Source organism: Pteronotus mesoamericanus, unplaced genomic scaffold (genome assembly GCF_021234165.1).
Source record: "Pteronotus mesoamericanus isolate MK-2021 breed Mesoamerican mustached bat unplaced genomic scaffold, CSHL_Meso_final scaffold_125, whole genome shotgun sequence".
NCBI lineage: Eukaryota > Metazoa > Chordata > Mammalia > Chiroptera > Mormoopidae > Pteronotus > Pteronotus mesoamericanus.
Genome location: NW_026555304.1, coordinates 12,182,159 through 12,206,740, shown reverse-complemented (window position 1 = coordinate 12,206,740; position 24,582 = coordinate 12,182,159). Strand labels below are relative to the sequence as shown.

Sequence of the window (24,582 nt, the reverse complement as noted above, 5' to 3'; positions counted from 1 at the left end):
CCAAAGGCCTTGGGTCCCCTTTGGAGACAGGAAAACCTCTTTCCCCTTAAAACAGCTGAGGTTGGGGTATATGAAAGTGTCAGGAGGTATGGAGAGTAGCTTCATGACATTAAACAAGCCACATTTACTTTAGTTGCATGATAGCTGCTCACCCGATTTAAATTCATCCGATTTAAAAACAAAAACAAAAAAAAAAACTTCCAACTTTTTTGGTTCATCTAAGGCCCAATGTCAGGTGGTATGATCTGCTTCATTATATTGAAAGGATGCCTTTTGTATGAATTCTCTGATGGTCTCTGAGGGACTGACTCCCTGACATAAACTTATAACATTTGTACCCTGTGGCTGATGTAAGCTTAACTTACACGGTAGTATTCTGCCTCTCTAGCAGTGGGATGGCTAAATTATGTACAAAAACAGACCCCAAACATATGAGAGCTCAACAGAACACAAGCTTAAGTCTTGCTCACAACATGTTCAAATGAAAAGATATGCAAGAGAATTTTGTTCCACATTTTTCAGGCACCCTGGCTTTTGTCTTGGGCTGTGCCATGTTAAACCATGGCACCCAAGGTTGTCCTGGAAGTCCTCTCCATTTAACCCATATAGCAGTCTGGTAGTTTGTTGGGGAAGTCTTGTCAGACCTAGATGTGGCATACAACATGAGCATCCATATTCCATTAGCCAGCCACAAAGTCCCACTTAGATGAAAGAGAGACTGGGAAATTTATATTAGCTATATGCCTAGAGGAAAAATTGCTAGTAAACAGATTACCAGCCCATGTGATGTGTGAGAGTTATCTAATAGGGCACGACTTCATTCAAAAGGGCTTTCCACAGTAGCTTAAAAGAAATAGATGCCTATGTGAATTCTCTGAATACTCTCTGGGTTACCTTTTGGACAAAATTCTTCCTGCATTCATATTTATATGGTTTTTCTCCTGTTTGAATTCTGATGTCAAATGGATCGGTCTTTTAGCCACAAGGATTTTTCATAGTTATTTTATCAATAGGGTTTTCTCCCTCCCTGAATTCTCTGGGATACATTTAGGATTGACTTTTTATACAATTTTCCATATTCATTACACTCATAAGATTTCTCCCCACTATGAGTTCTCTGATGTACTCTGAGGTTTGATTTCTGGCCAAAAGTTTTCCCACATTTATTACACATAAAGGGTTTCTCCCCTGTGTGAATTCTTTGATGATCACTAAGGATTGCCTTCCGGACAAATTTTTTCCCACATTCATTACATTTAAATGGTTTCTCCCCAGTGTGAATTCTCTGATGAACTCTGAGAGTTGATGTCCTGGCAAAAGTTTTCTCACATTCATTACATTTAAATGGTTTCTCTCCTGTGTGCGTCTTCTGATGTTGAATGAGATGGTCTTTTCGCCAGAAGGATTTTTCACATTCATTACATTGATAGGTTTTCTCACCACCATGAGTTCTCAGATGTATTCTGAGGTTTGATTTCTGGCCAAAAGTTTTCCCACATTCATTACACTGAAATGATTTCTCCCCTGTGTGAATTCTATGATGGTCTCTAAGGGTTGACTTTTGAACAAAAGTCTTCCCACACTCACTACATTCATAGGGCTTCTCTCCTGTATGAATTCTCTGATGTCCCCTGAGGGTTGATTTCTGGACAAATGTTTTCCCACATTCTTTACACTTATAGGGTTTCTCTGCTGTGTGAATTCTCTGATGTGTGCTGAGATGTGACTTCTGGGAGAAAGTTTTTCCACATTCATTACATTCAAAAGGTTTCTCTCCTGTGTGGGTTCTCTGATGTTGAATGAGATGTCCTTTTTGGCAGAAGGATTTCCCACATTCATTACATTTATAGGGTTTTACCTGAGAATGAGTTCTCTGGCGTACCTTGTGGGCTGATATCCTATTTTCACGGTATTCAAAGGATTTATCCCCAGTTTGTTTTTTGTCATTATAAACCAATGCGTTCCCTTCTGTGATAGTTCTCTGAGGCTCAGTGAGATAAGACTTCCTGTTGAAATTATTCCTACTGGCATTACATTCATAGTGTTTCACAGCCATACTAAATGTATTGTATTCCTGGACAGCTGACTTCTTACAGGAGGATTTCCCACACTGCTTAACATGAGAATGTTTCTCTCCTGTCACAGTTCTTTTTAGGTCAAAGAGACTTATCTTTTCACAGTTTTTCCTAAACTCATCATCTTTACAGGATTTTCCTCCTGTGTCAGTACTCTTATCTGTAACATAGGCAGCAGCATCATAGAATTTTTCAGTTTCATTGTATTCAAGATCTTGCTCCAAAATTTGGCACTTTTGATGTCCAGGATGATTTTCCTTATAACTGAGGGCTTTCCCGTTTTTGTTACATTGATCAAATTTCTCTCCAGCATGAGTTCTCTCAAAGTTAATTTTGAAAGGCAAATTTTCACAGACATTACAGCAATCTGTTTTTTTTGTTGAATAGGTTCTATTAATGATAAAGGGAGAAATATTATGCAAATTCACTCCCCATGAGTCATATTTATAGGTCATTTTCATTAAAGAAAGAGGAGTTATGTACAGATTAACTGATTTTCCAAAAATTTCCTCTTCCTCTCTAGTCAAAGGTTTATTATTGATCAATGTTACTTGCTGCAAGTGTTTGTCTTTGATTCTCTTCTTCCTCTTGATCAGGTCATCATCTCTGTAATGTTCTAAAAATGGGAAAAATTTAAAGCATCTTATGAATCTTACATTTTTTTATGAATGGGACTTATGAAAATATACCTTATGTTGCATTTCAGTTTTTGGTTTTTCAAGATTAAATAATTTGCATGTGAGTATATGTATATTCATTCTCTTTCAAAAATATTTATAGTGAAAAAATGAGAGGGAAAACTGGTAATAAATACATATCTGTATTTGGATTGTGACAGATTGGATTTTCCTACTTGGATGTAAAAGGGAAAGAAAAGGAAAACAGAAATTAGACTTTTATAGGAGTGGTTTTAGGAGCAGGAAAACCACATCATGGAATGAATACAACAAGGACTATAAAGTTAAGTAGAGTAATAAGAAAAATTAGAAGATAATGAGCATTGATAGGCCAGACCCATCATGGAAAGGGTTTGGTTTGAGGAAATAAATTACAGTATCGGTCCTACATCATGTGGGCTATACCAATAAATACTCAAGAGTCTACATACTACCTATGTGATATCATCCCTTATCGCCATTCAGTCTTTCAACATCAAATCAAATTGATAGAGCACTAACTGCCTCATGATTAAATAAAGTTTAGGGTTTAACCCACCTTAAAGCTGTGAGTCCGTATGGTAATAAAAGCAAGTGTAAAACTGATGAAAGGAAAATCCATTCTTGCAATTAAATTAGATTCACTGGTACCTTTGATTTATTCTTTCAAAATTGAACAATAAGTGACATTGATCACCTACTTCATCCTAAATTTCCACATTTCAATTTTATCTGAATGGTGCAGTTTTTAATGGAGTATCATGGAGAGCCTTAATGCAAAGATGACACTTTAGGAAAGTCCAAACCTTGACTGGGTGGTTCAGCTGGTTAGCATGTTGTCCAATACACCAAAAGGTTGCAGGTTCGATCCCCTCTCAGGGTGCATACAAGAAGGAAACTGATCAGTGTTTCTCTCTCACACTGATGTGTCTCTTCTCTCTCTTTCCCCAACCCTTACTCTCTGTAAAAATCATAAAAACATATCTTCAAGTGAGAATTTTTTTTAAAAAGGTCCGAATTCTTTATTTATTCTAGATGCCCGTTGGCTACAGGATATCTGACTTGTGAATAGCATCTACTTTTGACTCATATTTTAACTATCCACTAAGCGTGAAACACAATTTATATTTGCATTAAAGTTATATGTATTATATAACAGTATACAGAGAACAGTCATGGAATTAGAAACCATGTCAAAAATTAGAACACAAATGGCTTGGCAAAAAAATACCTATTAGACCCTCCCTGCTTAGTTTCTTCATGCTTATGAGATCATCATTCTCCTAATGTTTATGTAATAATTTCCTGTAATCTTTAGTTTTAGCACCAATATATGACTTCTTAAAAGTGTAACAGTTTTGCCTTTTTCTGACACATACGTAATCATACATATATATTTATATTTTTTGGTTCTTTCACTTAATATTATGTTTATAAACACTGTATAAGATTTTATGAAGCTTTAAAATTCTCCCTTAGGAATGCAAGTATTTCTTTATTCTACTGCTGATGAGTCTAATTTTTGGCAAAAACAAACAATATTGCAATAAATACTCTTTTATTCATTCTAGAAAATACAGCCATGTCTTTCTGTAGGAAATACAGTTAGGAAAGTGGTTATTTGGTGACAAAGTAGATAAAACTTCAACTCAGTTTGATAACATCCTCCTAATTCCACAGCAGTTTTACAAGTTTACATTTTCTGTCAGTGAATGAGGATCTTTAATATTTCACATCCTCATCAGGACCTGGCATTACTAGGTTTGTTAATCTTAGCACATATCATTCATCTCTCTTATCTTACCTAATATATTTTTTTCACTCTATGAAAACTAGTAAGATTAAATATATTTTCAAAGAGATAATGGTCATTTCAGAGTTCCTCTTTAAAGTCTTTAGCCTGTTTTTCAATTGAGTTACTACCTTTTCCTGTACTGACCTGCAAAAATACTTACATTTTCAGGATGCTTATCCTTCTCAGGTTCCTTGTACAATATGTACAATATGTATTGTACATATTCGGATACTCTGTGGCTAGTTTTTTCATCCTTTTACTGGTATCTTTTTATGAACAAAGTTCTCAACTTTAGTCAAGTTTATTAAACATTTCTTATTTTTTTTAATCCTTACCCAAGGATATGCTTATTGATTTTAGATAGAGAGGAAGGAGGTGGGGGGAGAGAGAGAGACAGAGAAACATCATTGTGAAAAACAATTATCAGTTGCCTCCTATACATGCCCCAAACAATATTGCCATAAATATTCTTTTTGGTGTACAGGACAAGGCTCCAACCAACTGAGCCACTCAGCCAGGGCAATCATTTCCTTTTCATTGATGTTTTTTATGCCTTTGTGACTTTTTTAAAGGTTTTATTTATTTATTTATTTTTAGAGAGAGGCTTAAGAAAAGTCTTGAAATATGTAGGTAGGGTTCACTGCTAAACTGAGCTTCTGGAGTCTAGCTACCCACAGAATTCTGTCTGCCAGTGCTCAATAACTCACTGTGGTAACTCTGGTCTGAGAATTCTTCCTCTAAGAAACAAGGCTCTTCTCCTTGTTCCAACTTGAAGATGACCTCTGGTTTGGAAGTGCAGTTTCCTATAAATAGGGAACAATGGAGTACTTAGGCCAGATGATAAGATTTTGAGTATCCAAAAATTTAAAACAATACAGCTTCAGCAAGAGCAACCTTAAGTTTCTCATTTGAATTTATCATTGGAAGTTAACAATATATTCTTCAACAGAGCTAACTTTATACTCCTGAATTAAAAGCCTAAATAACATTAAAATCTAGGTAAAGTCTTCATGTGTACTAGTGCATAAAAAAGAAATGCCTTCTACATAGCATTACAAAGGTAACTTATGCTCATATGCTCACCCACTGAGACTAGGTTGCTGTAGTTCTCCAGCATCACATCTCTATACAGGGTCCTTTGAATAGGACCCATTTGCTGCCACTCCTCCTGGGTGAACTCCACAGTCACGTCCTTGAATGACACTGATGCCTACAATAGTACATTTCTGTTCAATTTGAAGGGTTCAGAATTAGGTGGCACAGAAAAAATACATATGAGAACAATTCTTATGTCTACTGTAAAGAGTTTAACAATAAATGAAAATAAGTATGCTTATTTTGGATCTAATTTTATACTTTGCAGTTAATTAATAAAAGTGTTTATAATTTCATTTGTATATATTTTTTAGTTATATATATGTAAAATCAATTAGAACATTAGTAAAGATTTTGTTGCTTGAATTTTTTTTTACTGAAAAAGTACATATGCACTTCCTACAATTTTTTTCCTACACCCCAATATACAACCTTAGGCGTATACATTCTAGGCTAAGGATCAGCAAATTATGACTTGTGGCCAAACCCAGCATGCCACTTTTTAAATTAAGTTTTACTGGGACACAGTCAGAAACACCCAATCATTTTATATTATCTACAGTTGCTTTTGATCTGAAACAACAGAGCCTAGTAGTTCCATAAGAGACCTTATAACTGTCAAAGAAAAATATGAACTATCTGATCCATTATAGGACAAACTTGCCAATTTTTGGACTAATCAATCTGGTTAAAGAAAAGATTGACAGTATAAAAACAACAACAAAAAAATCCCACAATTTATAGAGAGGGATATATACAGATTGAAAGTAAGAGGGTTAAAAAAGATACATAAGTAATTGCTAACCAAAAGAAAATTGATGTGGTTATTATTAACATGAGAAGCAGAGATTTAAAGGTAAGAAAGAATGCTAAAAACATAATGAATAACAATATAATGATAAGATCATCCTTTAACAGAAGATATAACAAACATAAATTGGTATAAGCTTGAAAACATAGCTTCCAAATATAGTCAATCCTTATTATTGAGAGATTTCAGAGATTCTGTATTTGCAAATTCACCTATACACTAAAACTTACTTGTAACCTCAAAATCAATATTCATGATTTTGTGGTCATTACCAAAATTCACAGAGTGGTAAAAAATTTGAGTATCCAATACACGTTTTCCCAGCTGAGGTTGTACAAGATAATGCTTGTGTTTGTGTAAACAAGTGTCTTTTTACAATCTGTTTAGCACACCTTTTGCATTTTTATGCTCTTTCTTGTGACTTCATTTTTTAAGGTTCCTGAGTACAAGAAGGTTGCGCCATGTCTTATAGAGAAAATTAGGGTGTCAGATAAGCTTTGTTCAAGCATTCATTGTGGTGCTGTTGGCTGTTAGATCATGAATTAATAATAATCAAGTAAGGAGGTTTTAAACAAAAACACATACAAAACAAGGTTATCTACTGATTGGTTGTCCAAAATGTGACCAGAGGCTTGCAGGAACCTAACCCTATATTTCCCCCAGGAGCAAGGCTTAAGTATTTGCTTATTCAGCGTTCATGGTAACTTAGAACATAACTGCTGAGAATAATGAGAATTGACTGTTTATAAATAAAAATTAACAAAAATTAGGTAGATAGATCCACTGTTATAATTAGTGATTTTAACACAACTTTCTCAGTAAGTGATGGGACAAGCAGTCTGGGGGAAAAAACAGGTGGGGAGAGGTTTAGAACAAGGGTCAGCAGACTATATAGCCCAGAGGCCAAATCTGGCTCACTACCAGTACTTTTATAAGCAACATTTATTGGAACACATCCATATTCATTTGTTTATGTATCATTTATGGCTACTATAGCACTAAAAGTGTAGACTTTGGTGGTTCCAACAAAGCCTGTTATTTGACATTTACATAAAAAGTTTGCTGACCACTGATACAGAAAATTTAAAAGACATGATTAACCAATTTGACCAAATGAAATATATAGGATAACCTAATCATAACATCAACTATTTTTGTGCACTTTGCATACTAAAATACAAAAACTAAGTCTCACAAAATTTGAAAACAATTACATACAGTGTGGTTTTGAATTTTTGCTCAGAGATACAGAGAGCTAAAAGAGCAATGCATCCATGCACCACTTAACAATCAGGATATGTTCTAAGAAATGCTTTGTTAGATGATTTCATCACTGTATGAACATCATAGAGTGTATGTATATAAGCCTCAGTGGTACAGCCTACTACACACCAAGGCTATATGGTATACTAACATCATATATGCAGTCTGTCATTGACCAAAATATTATTATGTGGCACATAACTGCAGTAATGTCCTTACAACAAGAAAAAAGCTGGGCAAGTTGAAAATGTTTATAAATGCTAAAGAATCTACAAAAATTATTAGAGCTAACAAACAAATTTAGCACACTTTGAGGATTCAAGATGAATACACAAAAGCCATTTGTATGTCTGTACACTAACAATAAAAATTTTACGAAAACAATTGCATGTGTAGTAAAATAGAAAATAATAAAATACTTAGGCATAAATTTAACCAAGAAGGTGTGATTCATACATTCAACACTAAAAGACATTGTTAAAAGGATTTAAAGACGACGTAAATAAGTGGAAAGATGTCTGTGTTCATAGATTGGAAGATTTAATATTGTTATGAAAGTAATATACCCCAAAGTAAATCTGTATCAAAATCCCAATGGTCTTTATTGCAGAAATGTCAATCCTATCATTCATATGAAGTCACAAGGGACCCTGAATAGCCAAAACAATCTTAAAAGTAACAAAGTTTGAGGACTTACACTTCCTGATTTCAAAACTTAACTATAAAGCAACGTAATCAAGACAGTGTGGTACTCGTGCAGAGACCGATATATAGACCCACAGAACAGAACCAAGAGTCTAGAAATAAACTAATGATCATTTAGTAGAAAAAGAATAGTCTTTTCACCTTGGCCAGCGTGGCTCAGTTGGTTGGGCATCATCCCACAAAGCGAAGAACTTCCAGTTCGATCTCTGGTGAGGGAACATTCCAGGGTTGCGAGTTTGGTCCCTGGTTGGGACATATACCAGAGGCAACCAATCAATGTTTCTCTCTCACATTGATGTGTCTCTCCCTCCTTGCTCCCTCCTTTCCCCTTGCTCTAAAAATAAATAAATAAAATATATCCAAAAATTGTCTTTTCAGCAAATGATGCTGAGAAAAATGGATACCTACGTGCAAAAGAATGAAGTTGAACTCCTACCTCATACCATGTTCAAATATTTATCTCAAAATGAATCAAAGACCTAAACATAAGTTTAAGGTATGAAACTCTTGGAAGAAATGGGAGATAAACCTTCATGACCTTGGATTTGGCAATGTTTTCCTAGATACTACATCAAATGCACAAGAAACCAAAGAAAAAAATAAACTGGACTTAAAATTAAAAACTGCGCATCAAAGGACATTATCAAGATAGTGAAAAGACAAGGGGGAGGAAATATTCATGAATCAGAACTCCAGACTTAAAATGGTTTGACTTACAATTTTTTTACCTTTTAATGCTGTGAAAGTGATACATGATGATGATAAATTATATGAGCTATTCAACACTTTATTATAAAATAGGTTTTGTGTTAGGTGATCTTCCCCATTTTGACTAATGTAAGCTCTGGGCATGTTTAAGGTAGGCTAGGTTTTGCTATGACCTTCCATAGGTTAGGTATATTAAATGCATATTTTACTTATATTTTCAACTTAATGATGGGTTTATCAGGACATAGTTACATCAAGGAGTATCTGTATCTAAGAAATGTCTAGTAGCCAGAATATATAAAGAACTCTTACAACTGAATAACCAAAAAAAAAAAAAAACACCTAATTAAAAAGTGGGCAACACACCTGAATAGACTTTTCGTCAAAGAAGATACACGAATAGCGAGTAAGCACATGAAAAGATGTTCAATGTTATTGTCAGGGAAATACACATCAAAACCCAAAACAATGAGCTACAACTCCACTCCGGAAGACAGTTATAATTTTTCTTTTAAAAAAGGTTGAATAAAAAATGATGGAGACAATCTTTAGAACCCTAACACATTGCTAGTGGGAATGTGAAATGGTATAGTTGTTGTGGTGATAGTTTTGCAGTTTCTGAATAAGATAAATGTAATATTACCATATAACCCAACAATTCCAGTCCTAAATTTATTCCTCGAAGAAATGAAAAACAGGTGCTCACACACTTGTGTGTATCTACCCATATATGTATGTATGTATGTATGTATGTATATACCATCTATCACCTATTTATTGGATGTTAATAGCAGCACTATTCATAACAACAATAAGTTAGAAAAAAACCTATGTCCAGCAGTTGATGAATAGATAAACAAAATGTGGCATATCCACATAATGAAACCTTGAAAACATTATGCTAAGTGAAAGAAACAATCACAAAGATCACAGATTACACAATTTCACTTATTTGAAATGTCCAGACTAGGCAAATCTATAGAGACAAAATGTAGATCATTTGTTGCTTAGGGCTGGGGTAGGGATATGTTAGGATTGGGTATGTTTAATAGTTGTTGGTATGGAGTTTTTCTGATGTGATGAAGATAATCTAAAATTGATTGTGGTGATGATTGCATAATAGTGAATATACTAAAGACCACTGACTACTTTAAACGTGTGATTTGTAAGGTGTGTGATTTTTATCTCCATAAACTTGTTTTTAAAAAGGACACCAGAAAAATAGGCGTTTTCAGATTTTTTTGTGTCTATTACAGAAATTGAATTCATAATTAAAAACCAGCCACAAAGAAACTCCAAGGCCAAGTTGTTGTTATTGTGTATATTTTTCAAACACATAAGGAAGAAATAACAGTAATCTTAAACTCTTTCATAAAACAGAAAATGGAGAACCATTTTATGAGAACATAACATTGATGCCAAAACCTGACCAACACATTCCATGAAAAGAAAAGTTCATGCCAATTGCCTCTCCATTAAAGTATACCAAAAAACTCTAAGCAAAATACTAATAAACTGAATTCAGAGGCATATTAAAGAAGTAATACTTCATGACCAGGTGGGAATTAGCTCAAAAATGCAAGACTGAACACTGATAAATGAATCAATATAATTCACCCCTTTCACACAATAAAGGAATGAAATTCTATTATTATCTCACTAGATGCAGAAAAAACACTTGACAAAATTTAATACTTATGTGTGATAAAAACTCACAAGAAACTAAAACCGGGGGGGGGGGGGCGGGAAGCCTTCCTTATTCTAACATAGGACATGTCCAAAAAATCTGGACTCAGTGGTGAAATTTTAAGTACTTTCCCCCTCAGGTGAGGTAAAAGGAAAGGATTTCTGTTATAATCACTTGTTCTGAAAGTACAAGAACAAGACTTAAAAGAAATTAAAGACATAAAGATAGGAAAATAAGAAGTAAAACTGTATTTGCGAAAGACTCGATGTGCATGTTTAAAATAAAAAATAAAAATAAGCTATTATAGGATTAGACATGAAATACAGGCACACCTTGTGTTATTGCACTTCCCAGACATTTTGCCTTTTACAGATTGAAGATAAAACCTTTCACCAGCAAAAAGATTATGACTCTGAAGGTTCAGATAATGGTTAGCATTTTTTAGCAATAAACCGCTTTCATTAAGCTATGTACATTGTTTCTTTTTGATATAATACCACTACATACTTTATAGACTGTAGTGTAAACATAACTTTTATATGCACTGGGAAACCAAAAAATGCATATGACTCACTTTAGTGTGATATTTGCTTTATTGCAGTGGTCTAGAACGGAACCTGCAATATCTCTGAGATATACCTGTATTACAAAGTACATTGTATTTTAGTAAACCAACAATAAACATTTAGAAAATAAAATAAAAAACATTATTTATAATAACATCAAAATAGATAAAATATGTAGGAATAAATCTAATGAAGCATATCAAAGACTTCACATCTAATCTGAAAAACTACCCAGCAGGATTTTCTGTGGAAACTGACAATATTTCGATGAAAACGCAAAGGACCAAAATTAGCCAATAAATTTTTTGAAAAAGTAAAACTTTAAAGCTTTACACTAACATACTTCATGACGTACTGTAATGCAATAGTAATTATGACAGTGAAGCACTAGCAAAGGGATAGATAATATGATCAAAAAAAACAGAATACAGTTTAGATATAGACACACAGACATGGTCACTTGATGGACAACAGAATCCCTGCTGCAATCCAGTGGACAGAGGATGGTCTTTTCACCAAACAGTACCAGAGTATCTTGATAGCCACATGGAAATATGAACCTCGACACTGTATATCATACACTAACACAATTTCAGGTGATCAAGCTTAAATAATCAAGAATCTACTAACAACACAGGAGAATATATTCAGGATCTTGGCATAAGGAAAGCTCTTTCACCCATGACACACAAAGGTCTACCATTAAAGAAAACACTGACTCTGAGCTTTTAGGACTTGCACTGCCTGATTTCAAAACTTAACTATAAAGCTAGAGCATCAAGACAGTCTACTTCCAGGTATATATCCACAGGAATTAAAGGCAGAGTCTCAAAGATATTTGTATACCTATGTCCACATCGGTATTAGTCACAATAGTTGAAAGGTAGAAGCAACCTAGGTGTCCATTACTGGATAAATGGATAAATAAAATGTGGTATATATACACAATACAATATTATTTAGCTTCAAAAGGAAGTATATTTTGATATATACTACAACATGGATGAACTTTGAGAACTTTATGCTGATGAAATAAGCCAGTCACAAAAAGGCAGTCTCTTCAATAAATGGTGTTGGGAAAATTGGACTGGTAAACACACACATACACACACACACACACACACACACAAATAGACCATCAACTTATAGCACACACAAGAATAAACTGAAAATGGATAAAAGACTTATTTAAATGTAAGTCGCAAAACCATAAAAATCCTACCAGAAAACATAGGGAGTGTGCACTGACTGGTGTGGCTCAGTTACTTGGTCATTGTCCCACAAGGCAAAGGGCCACCAGTTCAATTCCTGGGAAGGCACAGGCCTGGGTGGCAGATTTAGTCCTGGGCCGGGGTGCATACAAGAGGTAACCAGTAGATGTTTCTCTCTCACAAAGATTTTTCTCTCCTTTTCTTTCTCCTGCACTTCTCTTTTCTCTTAAATAAAATTTTAAATAAAAACACATGCAGTAAAATCTCAGACATCATAGCAATATTTTTGCCAATATATCTCCCAAGGCAAGGGAAAAAAAGGAAAAAAACAAAACAAAACAAAAAAAACAAAGGGGACTACACCAAACTGAAAAGCTGCATAGCAAAAGAAACCATCAATAAAAAGAAAAGGGAACTCACTGTATTATAAAACATAGTAGCCAATGATACATCTGATAAGGGGTTAATTTCCAAAATATATACAGAATGTATACAACTCAACATGAGGAACAGATAATCCAATTTAAAAAATGAGCCAAGAAACTACATAGACATTTCTTAAAAGAGGACGTACAAATGGTCAATAGATACATGAAAAAATGCTCACTTTACTAACTATCAGAGAAATGCAAATTAAAATTGCAATGAGGTATAACCTCACACTTGCCAGAATAGCTACCATCAATAAATCAACAAACAAGTGTGGCCGAGGCTGTGGAGAAAAGGAGACCCTAGTGCCCTGGCTGGTGGGAATGCAGACTGTTGCAGCCACTGTGGAAAGAGTATGGAATTTCCTCGAAAAATGATAAATGGAACTGCCATTTGACTCAGCAATCCCACTGCTGGGAATATATCCTAAGAATCCTGAAACACCAATCAGAAAGAATATATGCGACTCTATGTTCATAGCAGCATTATTTACAATAGCCAAGATATGAAAATAGTCCAAGTGTCCATCAGTAGGTGAGTGGATAGACAAACTGTGGTACATTTACACAATGGACTACTACACAGCTATAAAAAAGAAGGAACTCATCCTTTGTGACAGCATGGATGGACTTGGAGATTATGCTAAGTGAAATAAGCCAGTCAAAGAAAGACAAATGCCATATAATCTCACTTATGTGGAATGTAATGAACAAAATAAACTGACGAACAAAATAAAACCAAAGGCATGGATATACATGGAACAGGCTGATGGGTTTTGGGGGGGAAGGGAATAGGGGGACTTGAAGAGATTAGCCAAGGACCTTATGTGTATATGTGCATAGCCCTTGGACACATATGACAATGTGGTGAAAGCCGGGAGGGTGGGAGGGCTGGGTGGAGTGGGGCAAAGTGGGGGAAGTGGGGGCCATCTGTAATAGTGCCAAGTAAAACAAAAAAGACAAACACTATATGATTCCACTTATGTGAGTAGTGCAATTCATAGAAAGTAGAATGGTGTTTGTTAGGGGCTGAAGAGAGGCAGGAATAGGAAGTTGCTATTTAGTGGTTCTAGACCTTCAGTTTTATGAGATGAAACAGTTCTGGAGATGGTGCACAACAGTATGAATGTACTTAACAATACTGACTATACACTTAAAACATGGCTAAGAGGGTAAATTTTATGCTACCTGTATTTTACTACAATTAAAAATAAAATGGGAAAATAAAGAAAAGAAAGTAAGGAACCAGGTGTCTTAGCTGCTTGCACTGCCAGAACCAAATACCAGACTGGGTGGCTTAACCAACAGGGATTTATTTCCTCACAATTTTTAGAGACTGGAAGTCCACAATCAGGGTATCAGCACTGTACACTCTGGTGAGGCTTACAGATGGCCACCTACTCACTGTGTCCATACATGGCCTTTGCCTCAGTGCCTCAAGGCCTCATTTAACCTTAATTACTTCCTAAAAACTCCATCGCCAAATACATTCACATTATATATAATGTAATATATATTATATATTACATTATATTATATATACATTATTAATATATATACATTATATATAATATATAATATAATGTATATATATTATATAATATATAACATTATATAATATTAGGGTTAGGGCTTCAGCATATGAATTGGAGGTGGGGGTGGAGGATGACACGATTCCGTCCACAGCACCAGGTAAACACAATGGGGATAAGGTCCTAAAGGTCAGTCTGGAGAAGACAATGAGAATTTAACAGGAAGCAGAGTCGGGAACAGCAGAATGTTTAAGCTAAGTTAAGCTAAGTGAGGTTTGGTTTTGCTTTAGAATAAAGTTACATACTGAATTTTTTAATGTCTTAGTTCTCGCTAGATTGTGAAGGGTATTAGGAAAAAAAGTATCTGTGGTGTTTAAGCTGTAACTATAGCACATGTAAACTCCCTGGGACATCTTGGCTGATCAATAAATGTCAAAGAAAACCAGAGCAGCAATAAAGTAAAAAGAAGTAATGGGAAGGAGTAATGCCTCCAAAGCCTGAATTGCTCATTTTGAGAAACTGGGAATTTCATTGCATAGGGGTGAGGAGCCACTGAGGTGATTTACACAAGGAAAGACATTTCATGAGAATTTAGATGAATAACCCATGTGAAAGATGTGCTTGAGGAGATGAAGAAAGAGGTGGGCTGATTAATAAAGAAGCTATTCCAACAGTTCAGTCGAGAGACCATAGGTAGCAGTAGTAAAAATAAAGTAGAGAAATGCATTTAAAATACATTAGGTTGAACCATATAAAATTGCTATTATCTTTGACCCAAATACAAAAAGCAGGAAAACACGATTACTGACTAGATGCAGCAGGAGTTGAGATAGTGAGCACAAGGATAGCCAAGAGCAAGGATGCATCACCCTTTCATGGCTTGGGTGTCTGGCTGAATAGGGTTTATCAAGGGATATGGAAAGATGAGGAGGATTAGTCCAGGAAGGGCTATAAATGTTGGCTTTTATTTGAATCAATTAAGCTGCAGATATCTACAGAGAGATGTTGAGTTAACTATGTCCAATATGGTAGCCACTAGCCACATGTGGCTACCTTACAACTCAAAAATTCAGTCCCTCAGTCAAGCCACATTTCAAGTGTTCAACAGGCACATGTGGCTAGTGGCCACCACTTTGGACAGTGTAGATTTAGTGGATTTCCATCATCACAAAAAGTGCTACTGGTCAGGGTGGGCTTCAGAGCCACATTTGGGAGAACTAGCAAATATGTCACTTGTTAAAACCAGACGGGATAAAATGACTCAACAAGACTAGTTAGAAGAACAGGCAGAAGGAATGGAAACTTGTCGGTGAGACATGTGAAAGGGCAAGAGAAGGACAATGACTCCACGAAAGACATGAGAGGCGGGACAGGAGCAAAGGAGGGTGTCGCAGACACTAACACCAGAGGTCTTCCAGAGGGATAGAGTAGGGACAGAGTCATGCATTACACGCAGGTGTGGTGAGGTGGGAAGCAGGCAGGACCCATTGGATTTGACTATAGTTAGGTCGCTGGTGAATGCAAGTCATAGGTGTATGAGGAAGGATATCAAAGCCTCATGTAGTGGACTGAAGTGTGAATGGGAAGTGTGGTAACCTTTGTCAGAGAGCAGAACTTTAAACTGTCTGCTAAGCAACTTGTTTATGACAGGTACTTGAGAGAAATGTTTATGGAGAGATATTTTAAGGACATGAATGTACCTTAAAGTACCTCTAGTTAGACTAAATATTATTCCTGGATCCAACAGGATGATCAGGAAAATATCTACCCCAACTACAACTTCTGTTTTTGTTATCTGAATAACTGCACAACAAAAGCCCTGCTCTAGCAATATGTCCTCTACTTCCACTGAGGAGAAAGTACAAACAATACTCTGCATTTATTTTAGAGTTGTTCTTATTAGAAATAGCTGCACTACCACCTACATGAAGACCAGCAAAGACATTTTCTTCTGACTTTGATGATTTTAGATTCCATGAGGAATGTTTGGTCAATTGTCTGTCTGACTCTGACATGCCCAATTAGAAAAGTTAGGAAGAAATTTAGAGCTGCACTTTGGAAAATCTGTAAAATCAGAGGACCTGCATCTATGTACATGACAAATCTGCTGTGCTAGTCATCAACTTTTCCATATCTTCCTTGAAAGATGTGATACATTTCTATTTCTATATTTCCATTTCAATGTAGGTTCCTTAACCACTGATAAAATCCATTATATAAAAGGTGTTAATGAATAACTCACCTGATGTATGTTCATTTTCTGCTGCTCTTGAGAGAGTGTGGAGAACTGTGAAGGATAACCTGGGGGTAAGGAGAGAGGAACGGAGTTTTGAGAGGTCTGGTGAGCCTCTGTATTCACGTCCCTTAAAATCTCACACCACAAGCTAAGGAAAAGGCCTACACTATGGAAAAATGTTCCACTGACCATTGAGGTAGGGAAGGAAGCACCACACAGAGAGAGTACTCCCTTAATATGTACATCTCGGATAAGATCACACAGATGTAACCTTATTAATTTTCACTGAGTGACTGTAAATTATTTTCCTACTGATTTGAAAGAAATGTATGTCCCCTCTGACCAGTTAACAAAAAATCAAAACATAGGATTAATATTATCAATTATATTTAATATTATTATTTATACCTTGAGTAAGAAAATCGACAGAAAACTGAAAGGAATGATAAGATGCTGCCTGAATAAAATTTAAAATCTTGATCTGGCCAAGATGGAGGTGTAGGTAGAAATGCTTCACTTTCTTGAACAACCAAAAGAAGGATAAAAACAAACAAAAACAAAACAACCGGAAGTGCCAGAAAATCGAACTGCATGGAAGTCCGACAACCAAGGAGTTAAAGAACATTCATACAGACTGGTAGGAGAGGTGGAGAAGGGTACCTTGCCCTTCTCCCACTCCCAGAGTGGAGAGAATGTGAGGCAAGGTAGCAGACTGCATGGGAGAGACTGGGGCTGGCTGAGCAGGCTGTCCCACATTTGCTGCAGATAAGACAGGATGAACAACTGGGGAGTGAGACACACCTTGAAACCCAGGGTTTCAGTGATGGAAACTGAAGACTCAAAAACCTCTGGCTGTAAAAATCTATGGGGATTGCAGCAGCAGTAGAAACTCCAGTTTCACAGGAGAGTCCGCTGGAGAGATCCACAGGGTCCTAGAATGTACACAAACCTGCCCACCTGGGAATCAGCACCTGAAAGGGCACAGCCTGCTTGTGGGAAGTGAGGGAAGTGACAGAAAGTGGGGTGAGAGCCGAGCAGGTGGTATTGTTCCCTCTCTGACCCCTCCCCCCCAGAGAACACCACAAGCAGCTACCTGAGTTGCCCCAACCTGGGAAATACTTAAGGCTCCGCCCCTTCCAACATAAGAGGCATGCTGAGACAAACAAATATGGCTCAAATGAAAGAAGAGATGAAAATTCCAGAAAAAGAACTAAGTGATGAGGAGACAAACAAGCAATCAGATACGGAGTTCAAAACACTGGTAATCAGGATGCTCACAGAAATTATTGAGTTCAGTCCCAAAAGGAAGAGAGAAATGAAGGCTACACAAAGTGAAACAAAGGAAAATATACAGGGAATCAATAGTGAAGGGAAGGAAACCAGAGCTCAAATCAATTATTTGGAACAAAAGGGAGAAATAAACATCCAACCAGAACAGAATGAAGAAACAAGAATTCAAAAATATGAGAAGCTAAGGAACCTCTGGGACAACTTTAAATGTTTCAACATCCCAATGATAGGAGTGCCAGAAGGAGAAGAGCAAGAAATTGAAAACTCATTTGAACAAATGAAGGAAAACTTCTCCAATCTGGTAAAGGAAATAGACTTCCAAGAAGTCCAGGAAGCTCAGAGAGTCCCATAGAAATTGGATCCAAGGAGAAACACACCAACACATCATAATTAAGTTATCCAAAATGAAAGTGAAGGAAAAGATCTTAAAAGCAGCAAGAGGAAAGGAGAGAGTTACGTACAAAGAAGTGCTCATAGGACTATCGCTGATTTCTCAAAAGAAACCTTACAGGCAAGAAGGGCTGAAAGGAAGTATTCAGAGTTATGAAAGGCAAAGACCTACACCCAAGATTACTCTATCCAGCAAAGCTATCATTTAGAATGGAAGGGCAGAGAAAGTGCTTCCCAGATAACGTAAAGATAAAGGAGTTCATCATCACCAAGCCCTTATTATATGAAATGTAAAGGGACTTATCTAAGAAAAAGATCAAAACTATGAACAGTAAAATGACAACAAACTCACAGCTATCAACAACTGAATTAAAAAAAAAAAAAAAACAACCCCCCAGAAAGTAAGCAAACAACTAAAACAGGAACAGAACCCCAGAAATGGAGATCACATGGAGGGTTATGAGTGAAGAGGGGAAGGGGGAAAATGGGGAAAAGTTACAGGGAATAGGAAGCATAATTAGTAGGCACAAAATAGACAGCGGGAAGTTAATAGTATAGAAGACGGAGAAGCCTAAGATCTTATATATACAACCCATGGACATGAACTAAGAGGGGGGATGCAGGAAGGTGGGGGGGATGCAGGGCAGAGCAGCATAAAGTGGAGAAAAAATTGGGAGAACTGTAATAACATAATCGATAAAATATACTTTTAAAAAGTATATTTTAAATCTCTTTGTTAAAATTTATAGCAATTTCTCAAAAAGACGTTTTTTCCCCTAGCTAAGTTTCCCCTTCTATTCTCCCGCAGATGGTTAAAATTCCTAAGTCAAATTTACTTTCATTTTTTTGAAAAATTTTTTAAAATTGTATTCAATTTATTGGTGTGACATTGGCTGATAAAATTATGTAGGTTTCAGGTGTACAAGTATATAATACATCATCTGTATATTGTGTGTTCACCATCCCAAGTCTCCTTCCATCACCATTTATCCCCCCTTTATCCTTTTCTACTGCCTCCACCCCCCAAAAGTCTTATCAAAAATATGTATTATATTTTTATATTATGCTATTACAGTTGTCCCATCTCCCTTCCCCTTTATTCTCCTTCACCCTGCACCACCCCTCCCCCCAGCGTTCTCCTCCCCCTTTAGCTCATGTCCATGGGTCGTACATATAAGTCCTTCAGCTTCTCCATTTCCTATACTATTTTTAACCACTCCCTGTCTATTTTGTACCAACTATTGATGCTACTTATTCCCTGTACCTTTTCCCCCATTCTTTCCCCTCCCCTCTGATCTCCATTTCTATGATTCTGTTCCTGTTCTAGTCGTTTGCTTAGTTTTTGTTTTAGTTTTTTAGGTTCAGTTGTTGATAGCTGTGAGTTTATTGTCATTTTACTGTTCATAGTTTTTGATCTTTTTCTTAGGTAAGTCCCTTTAACATTTCATATACTAAGGGCTTGGTGAGGATGAACTCCTCTAATTTTACCTTATCTGGGAAGCACTTTATCTGCTCTTCCATTCTAAATTATAGCTTTGCTCTTAGAGTAATCTTGGACGTAGGTCCTTGGTTTTCATCACTTTGTATACTTCTTGCCAGCCCCTTCTTGACTGTAAGGTTTGAGAAATCAGCTGACGGTCTTATGGGAATTCCTTTGTAGGTAACTGTATCCTTATCTCTTACTGCTTTTAAGATTCTGTCCTTATCTTTAATCTTGGGGAATGTAATTATGATATGCTTTGGTGTGTGCTTCCTTGGGTCCAACTTCTTTGGGATTCTCTGAGCTTCTTGGACTTCCCAGAAGTCTATTTCCTTTGCCCGACTGGAGAAGTTCTCCTTCATTATTTTTTCAAATATGTTTTCAACTTCTTGCTCTTCTTCTTCTCCTTCTAGCACCACTATGATTTAGATATTGGAGCATTTAAAGTTGCCCTGGAGGCTCCTAAGACTCTCCTCATTTTTTTTGAATTCTTATTTTTTCATTCTGTTCTGGTTGAATGTTTATCTCTTCCTTCTGCTCCAAATTATTTATCTGAGTCCTGGTTTCATTCTCTTTACTCTTGGTTCCCTGTATATTTTTCTTTATTTCACTTGGCGTAGCCTTCACTTTTTCCTACATTTTGCAGCCATACTCAACCAATTCAGTAAGCATCCAGATTACCAGTGTTTTGAACTCTGCATCCCATAGGTTGGCTATCTGTTCATCACTTAGTTCTATTTTTGGAACTTTGATCCGTTCTTTCATTTGAGCCATATATCTTTGCCTCAGCATGCCTATTACATTGGAAGGGATGGAGCCTTAGGTATTTGCCAGGGCGGAGCAACTTAAGTCGCTGCATTGTGACACTGTGTGTGGGGGAGGGGTCCAAGAGGGAACAATGCAGCTTGCTCAGCTCTCCGCAGGGAAGTGGGAGAAGACACTTCCTCTCCCCAACCCCCCAACTACCCACAAGCAAGTTGGGCCCTTCTGGTGCTGATTCCTGGGCAGGTGGGTTTGTATACATTCTAGGACCCCTTGAGTCTCTCCAGCAGACTCTCCTGTGTGGCTGGGAGTCCTGCTGCCACAATCCCCACAGGTTTTTACCTCCAGAGTTTTGGGGTTTTTTTCCCATGCTGGAACCCTGGATTGTGCAGCCTGTCTCGCTCCCCAGCTGTTCCTCACGGTTCATCCACATGCAAATGCACCACCCAGTCCACCAGCCTCTGCCTTGCCAAACGTCCTCTCTGTCCCGGCTGCCTGTCTCCACCCCTCCTACCAGTCTGGATGTATGTTTCTTCTTTAGCTCCTTGGTTGTCAGGCTTCCATACAGTTCAATTTTCTGGCAGTTCTGGTTATTTTTTGTTTTTAAATTTGTTGTCCTTCTTTTGGTTGTACGAGAAGGCTAAGTGTGTCTACCAACACTTCCATCTTGGCCAGAAGTCTTATCGAAAATATTTTTGATAAGACGGTTCTAGTGACTTAGCTGTGACAGAATGAATAGCACTGTGCTGGGTGAGTAGGGGACATACATCTCAAGATCAGTATTTTTAAGGTTTCAAGAATTGGAAATGGAAATCCCTTTCTATACTATCATTTTGTGATTCTAGTATGTTCAGAATAAAGGAAACGTCAGCGTATCTTTAGATGCCACATGTGATGGACATGATATTAGAATGGCTCAGAATCTGGAAAGAAGGAAGAAGGAAGAAAATGGAGGGCTATTTAAGAAGACAGAATTTCCTTAGCTCTGGCTGTGGCTTTCCCTGTGCAGCGTGACAGTCACCCATCCCTCTCAACCTCAGCTTACCACCTTCTGCAAGCTGGTCCACAGTTTCCACTGTCACACAGACTGTGATGGCTTCTGGATGTGGCGACATCACCAAGTCTGGCTCTCTCTGGACAAGGTGATTAAGAACTGCTTCTGGTGGAGGAAATCAGGACCCACTTCTTTCTGGGTTCTCCTGCATCTGTTCCAAAGCTCTGGTGAGGGCAGTCCCTGTCAGATGGGCTGTTCTTCCACGTGGAACTCCCATCCCCAGGATTCCCTCCTTTCCACACAAAAGCCACCCTGTTCCAGAGACATTGAGACTTAGGCCTAGGAAACAAATTCATTTTAGTTGAAACTTTCATTGAGAGCAGTGTTTCAATTTCAACTCTATTGACATTTTGGGCTAGATAAATTTTTATCATGGGGGCTGTCCTGTGCATTGTAGGACACCCAGCAGCATTTCTGACCCCTAACCACCAGGTGCTAAGGGCAATCCTCCCAGTTGTGACAACCAAAAACAGCTCTAGACACTTCTAAAACTCATCTGGGGAGCAAAATCACCCTAGTTGGGAACCTCTGGTGTATATGATACAGTTAAGCCTGATTCTCTTGGAATTCTTTAGAACTGTTCTATCCATCATTGTAGCCACTACTGAGTACCTGAAATGTGGCTAATGCCACATGTTGAAATAATAATGTTTTGTATATATTAAGATAAACACAATACAGTAAGTCCTCACTTAACATCATTGACAAGTTCTTAGAAACTGTGGCTTTAAGTGAAATGTTGTATAACAAACAATTTTACCACAACTAACAGATATAAACTAGAGTTAAGTTCCTATGGCATATTTCTGGCCATAAAAACATCGCCAAACTTCTAAATAAAGACCCAAAACACTTCCAGTACTAAATATTGAAATAAATGTGAGCTATGCATACATTTAAGAAAGATTAATGGAAACAAGATGATTTTCCCACTAGGGTGAGAAAATCATAAGGGTGTCCAGAGCCTCCCCAGCAGCTCAAGGTGCAAGGCAGGACCCCACCTTGTACAGCAGGCCCTTCCACTGCAGGGCACACTCACACACACCCACACTCCTCATTGTTCCTCAGACTGGAACAATGTAGACATGTCAGTTAACCTAACCTACACATCTGTGAGATATGGGAGGAAACCGGAGTCTCTATAAAAAAACCCACGCACACATGGGGAGACCTTGCAAATTCCACAAAGACATTGGCCCAGCAGGGAATTGAATTTTTCCCCCCTCATCAACATTATTACAAAACACTGTTGAATGAAATGTTATTTAAGGACCTGCTGCTGTATGTCCTTAATATTAATTTCACATGTTTCTTTTTGCTTTTTAATGTTGCTACTGGAACATTTAAAATTATATATGAGGCTCACCTATCTTTCTGGTGGACAGCACTGCACTAGACTATCAAGCTGTGCCTTCTGAAGACAGTCACAGCCTGGACAGTGCAGGAGGTGCCAGGAGCCTTACCCAGAGGCTTTGGAGACATGCCAGAAATCCCAGATTATGTATACTTGTCAGAGAATGAGATATGGATCACATTGACTTTACAATCATAGTTCTGAGGATTGGACACAAGTCATTCTGCTAGTGCTGTGAAAGCTGTAACACTGGGTTTTAGGTAGATAAGGTTTTAGGAATTGTCTGAATTTGGGAGTAAAGCATATGTGTATTTGCATCCTAGCTTCCTCCCTTTGTGACCTTGGGTCTGTATACTTCACTCCACCAAGCCTGTTTTCTTATTTTTAATGATGTGGTTATACCTATTAATAGGGTGGTTGGGAGAATTAAATGAAATACTAAATGAAAAGAACAAACCTGCCTTCCAAATGGGATGAGAGCCAACATGTAATATTGAATTATCAGCTAGTCCTTATTAGTGCTTATTAACTAGCACTTGGTTAAATCACTGCTTTGCAGTTATGACCTTTCTCTCTCTAAATAATGCCACAAAACAGTTTTTACTAATACTCTTTAAAAAAAAAAAAAACAACAACAAACGGCAAACCTTACACATGCCCAAGTGACAGAGGCGGAACTGACCTAGCCCTGCTGGCTCCTAAGCTCCCGGGCGCGCTTTACGTTAGGTACACGCTCGGTCAATATTATAAAGCGCATTCCAACCCGTTACAGATAAAGGATTTTTCCCCAGGGCCGACAGCAGCAAGCTGCCATACCTGCTGCGCGGAGCATCTTCAGACCAGGGCTCAGCCTCACCCGCGCCCACGGAGACCAATGGGGCTGGGGCCCGCCCCCGCCCGCCTTCCCCAGGTGTAAGTCCAGGCCAAGCTCTGGGATAGGCAGACCCGCTTTCGGAGATAGAACCCGGAACCCTAGACACAAGCTCACACCTGGATGCTGGGACACCAGCCGCGGGAAGGCGCGGACCCGCAAAGAGCTCACCTGCTCTTGTAACCTCAGAACTAGCGAGGCTGGAGCACCGGCAACAGGAAAGTGGCGCTGGCTGCACATGCGCAGGGGAAAGCACTGCATATCCATTCCCAGAAGGCTGCGCGATAACCCATACTGTTCAAGACTACATTCCCCGCCAAGACTGAGACCTCTCGCAAATTGTGTGTTGAATTGGGGATTAATAAAATGATATTAACTGCCTACTTATAATCAGAGAGGAGATTCTTTCACAGCCCCAGAGGTTAGAAGTTAAATTTTTACCTACATGCAAGTACAACGTGCTGTCCTCGGTTAGATCCTGATTTGGGAACGAATGTGGAAATTTGTGTAAGGACTGGTATTATGGGAAGTTATCGTTACTTTTATTAATTCTGATAATAACATTAGGATTATGTAGGCACGTTTACTTTGTTTTAGAGATGCATAGCAAACA

General features: G+C 37.5%; 1 protein-coding gene across 1 annotated transcript; it reads right to left on the bottom strand.

The window, feature by feature from the left end:
• Positions 1-1,006: 1,006 nt before the first annotated feature.
• ZNF510 (zinc finger protein 510) lies at positions 1,007-24,236 on the bottom strand. Its single transcript, XM_054587940.1, has 7 exons — positions 23,915-24,236; positions 21,736-21,849; positions 16,775-16,833; positions 5,610-5,736; positions 5,234-5,329; positions 2,627-2,691; positions 1,007-2,395 (listed from the first exon to the last, which is right to left on the bottom strand). Exons 1-7 carry the CDS (start codon positions 24,234-24,236, stop codon positions 1,007-1,009), a joined length of 2,172 nt encoding a protein of 723 aa, XP_054443915.1.
• Positions 24,237-24,582: the final 346 nt, after the last annotated feature.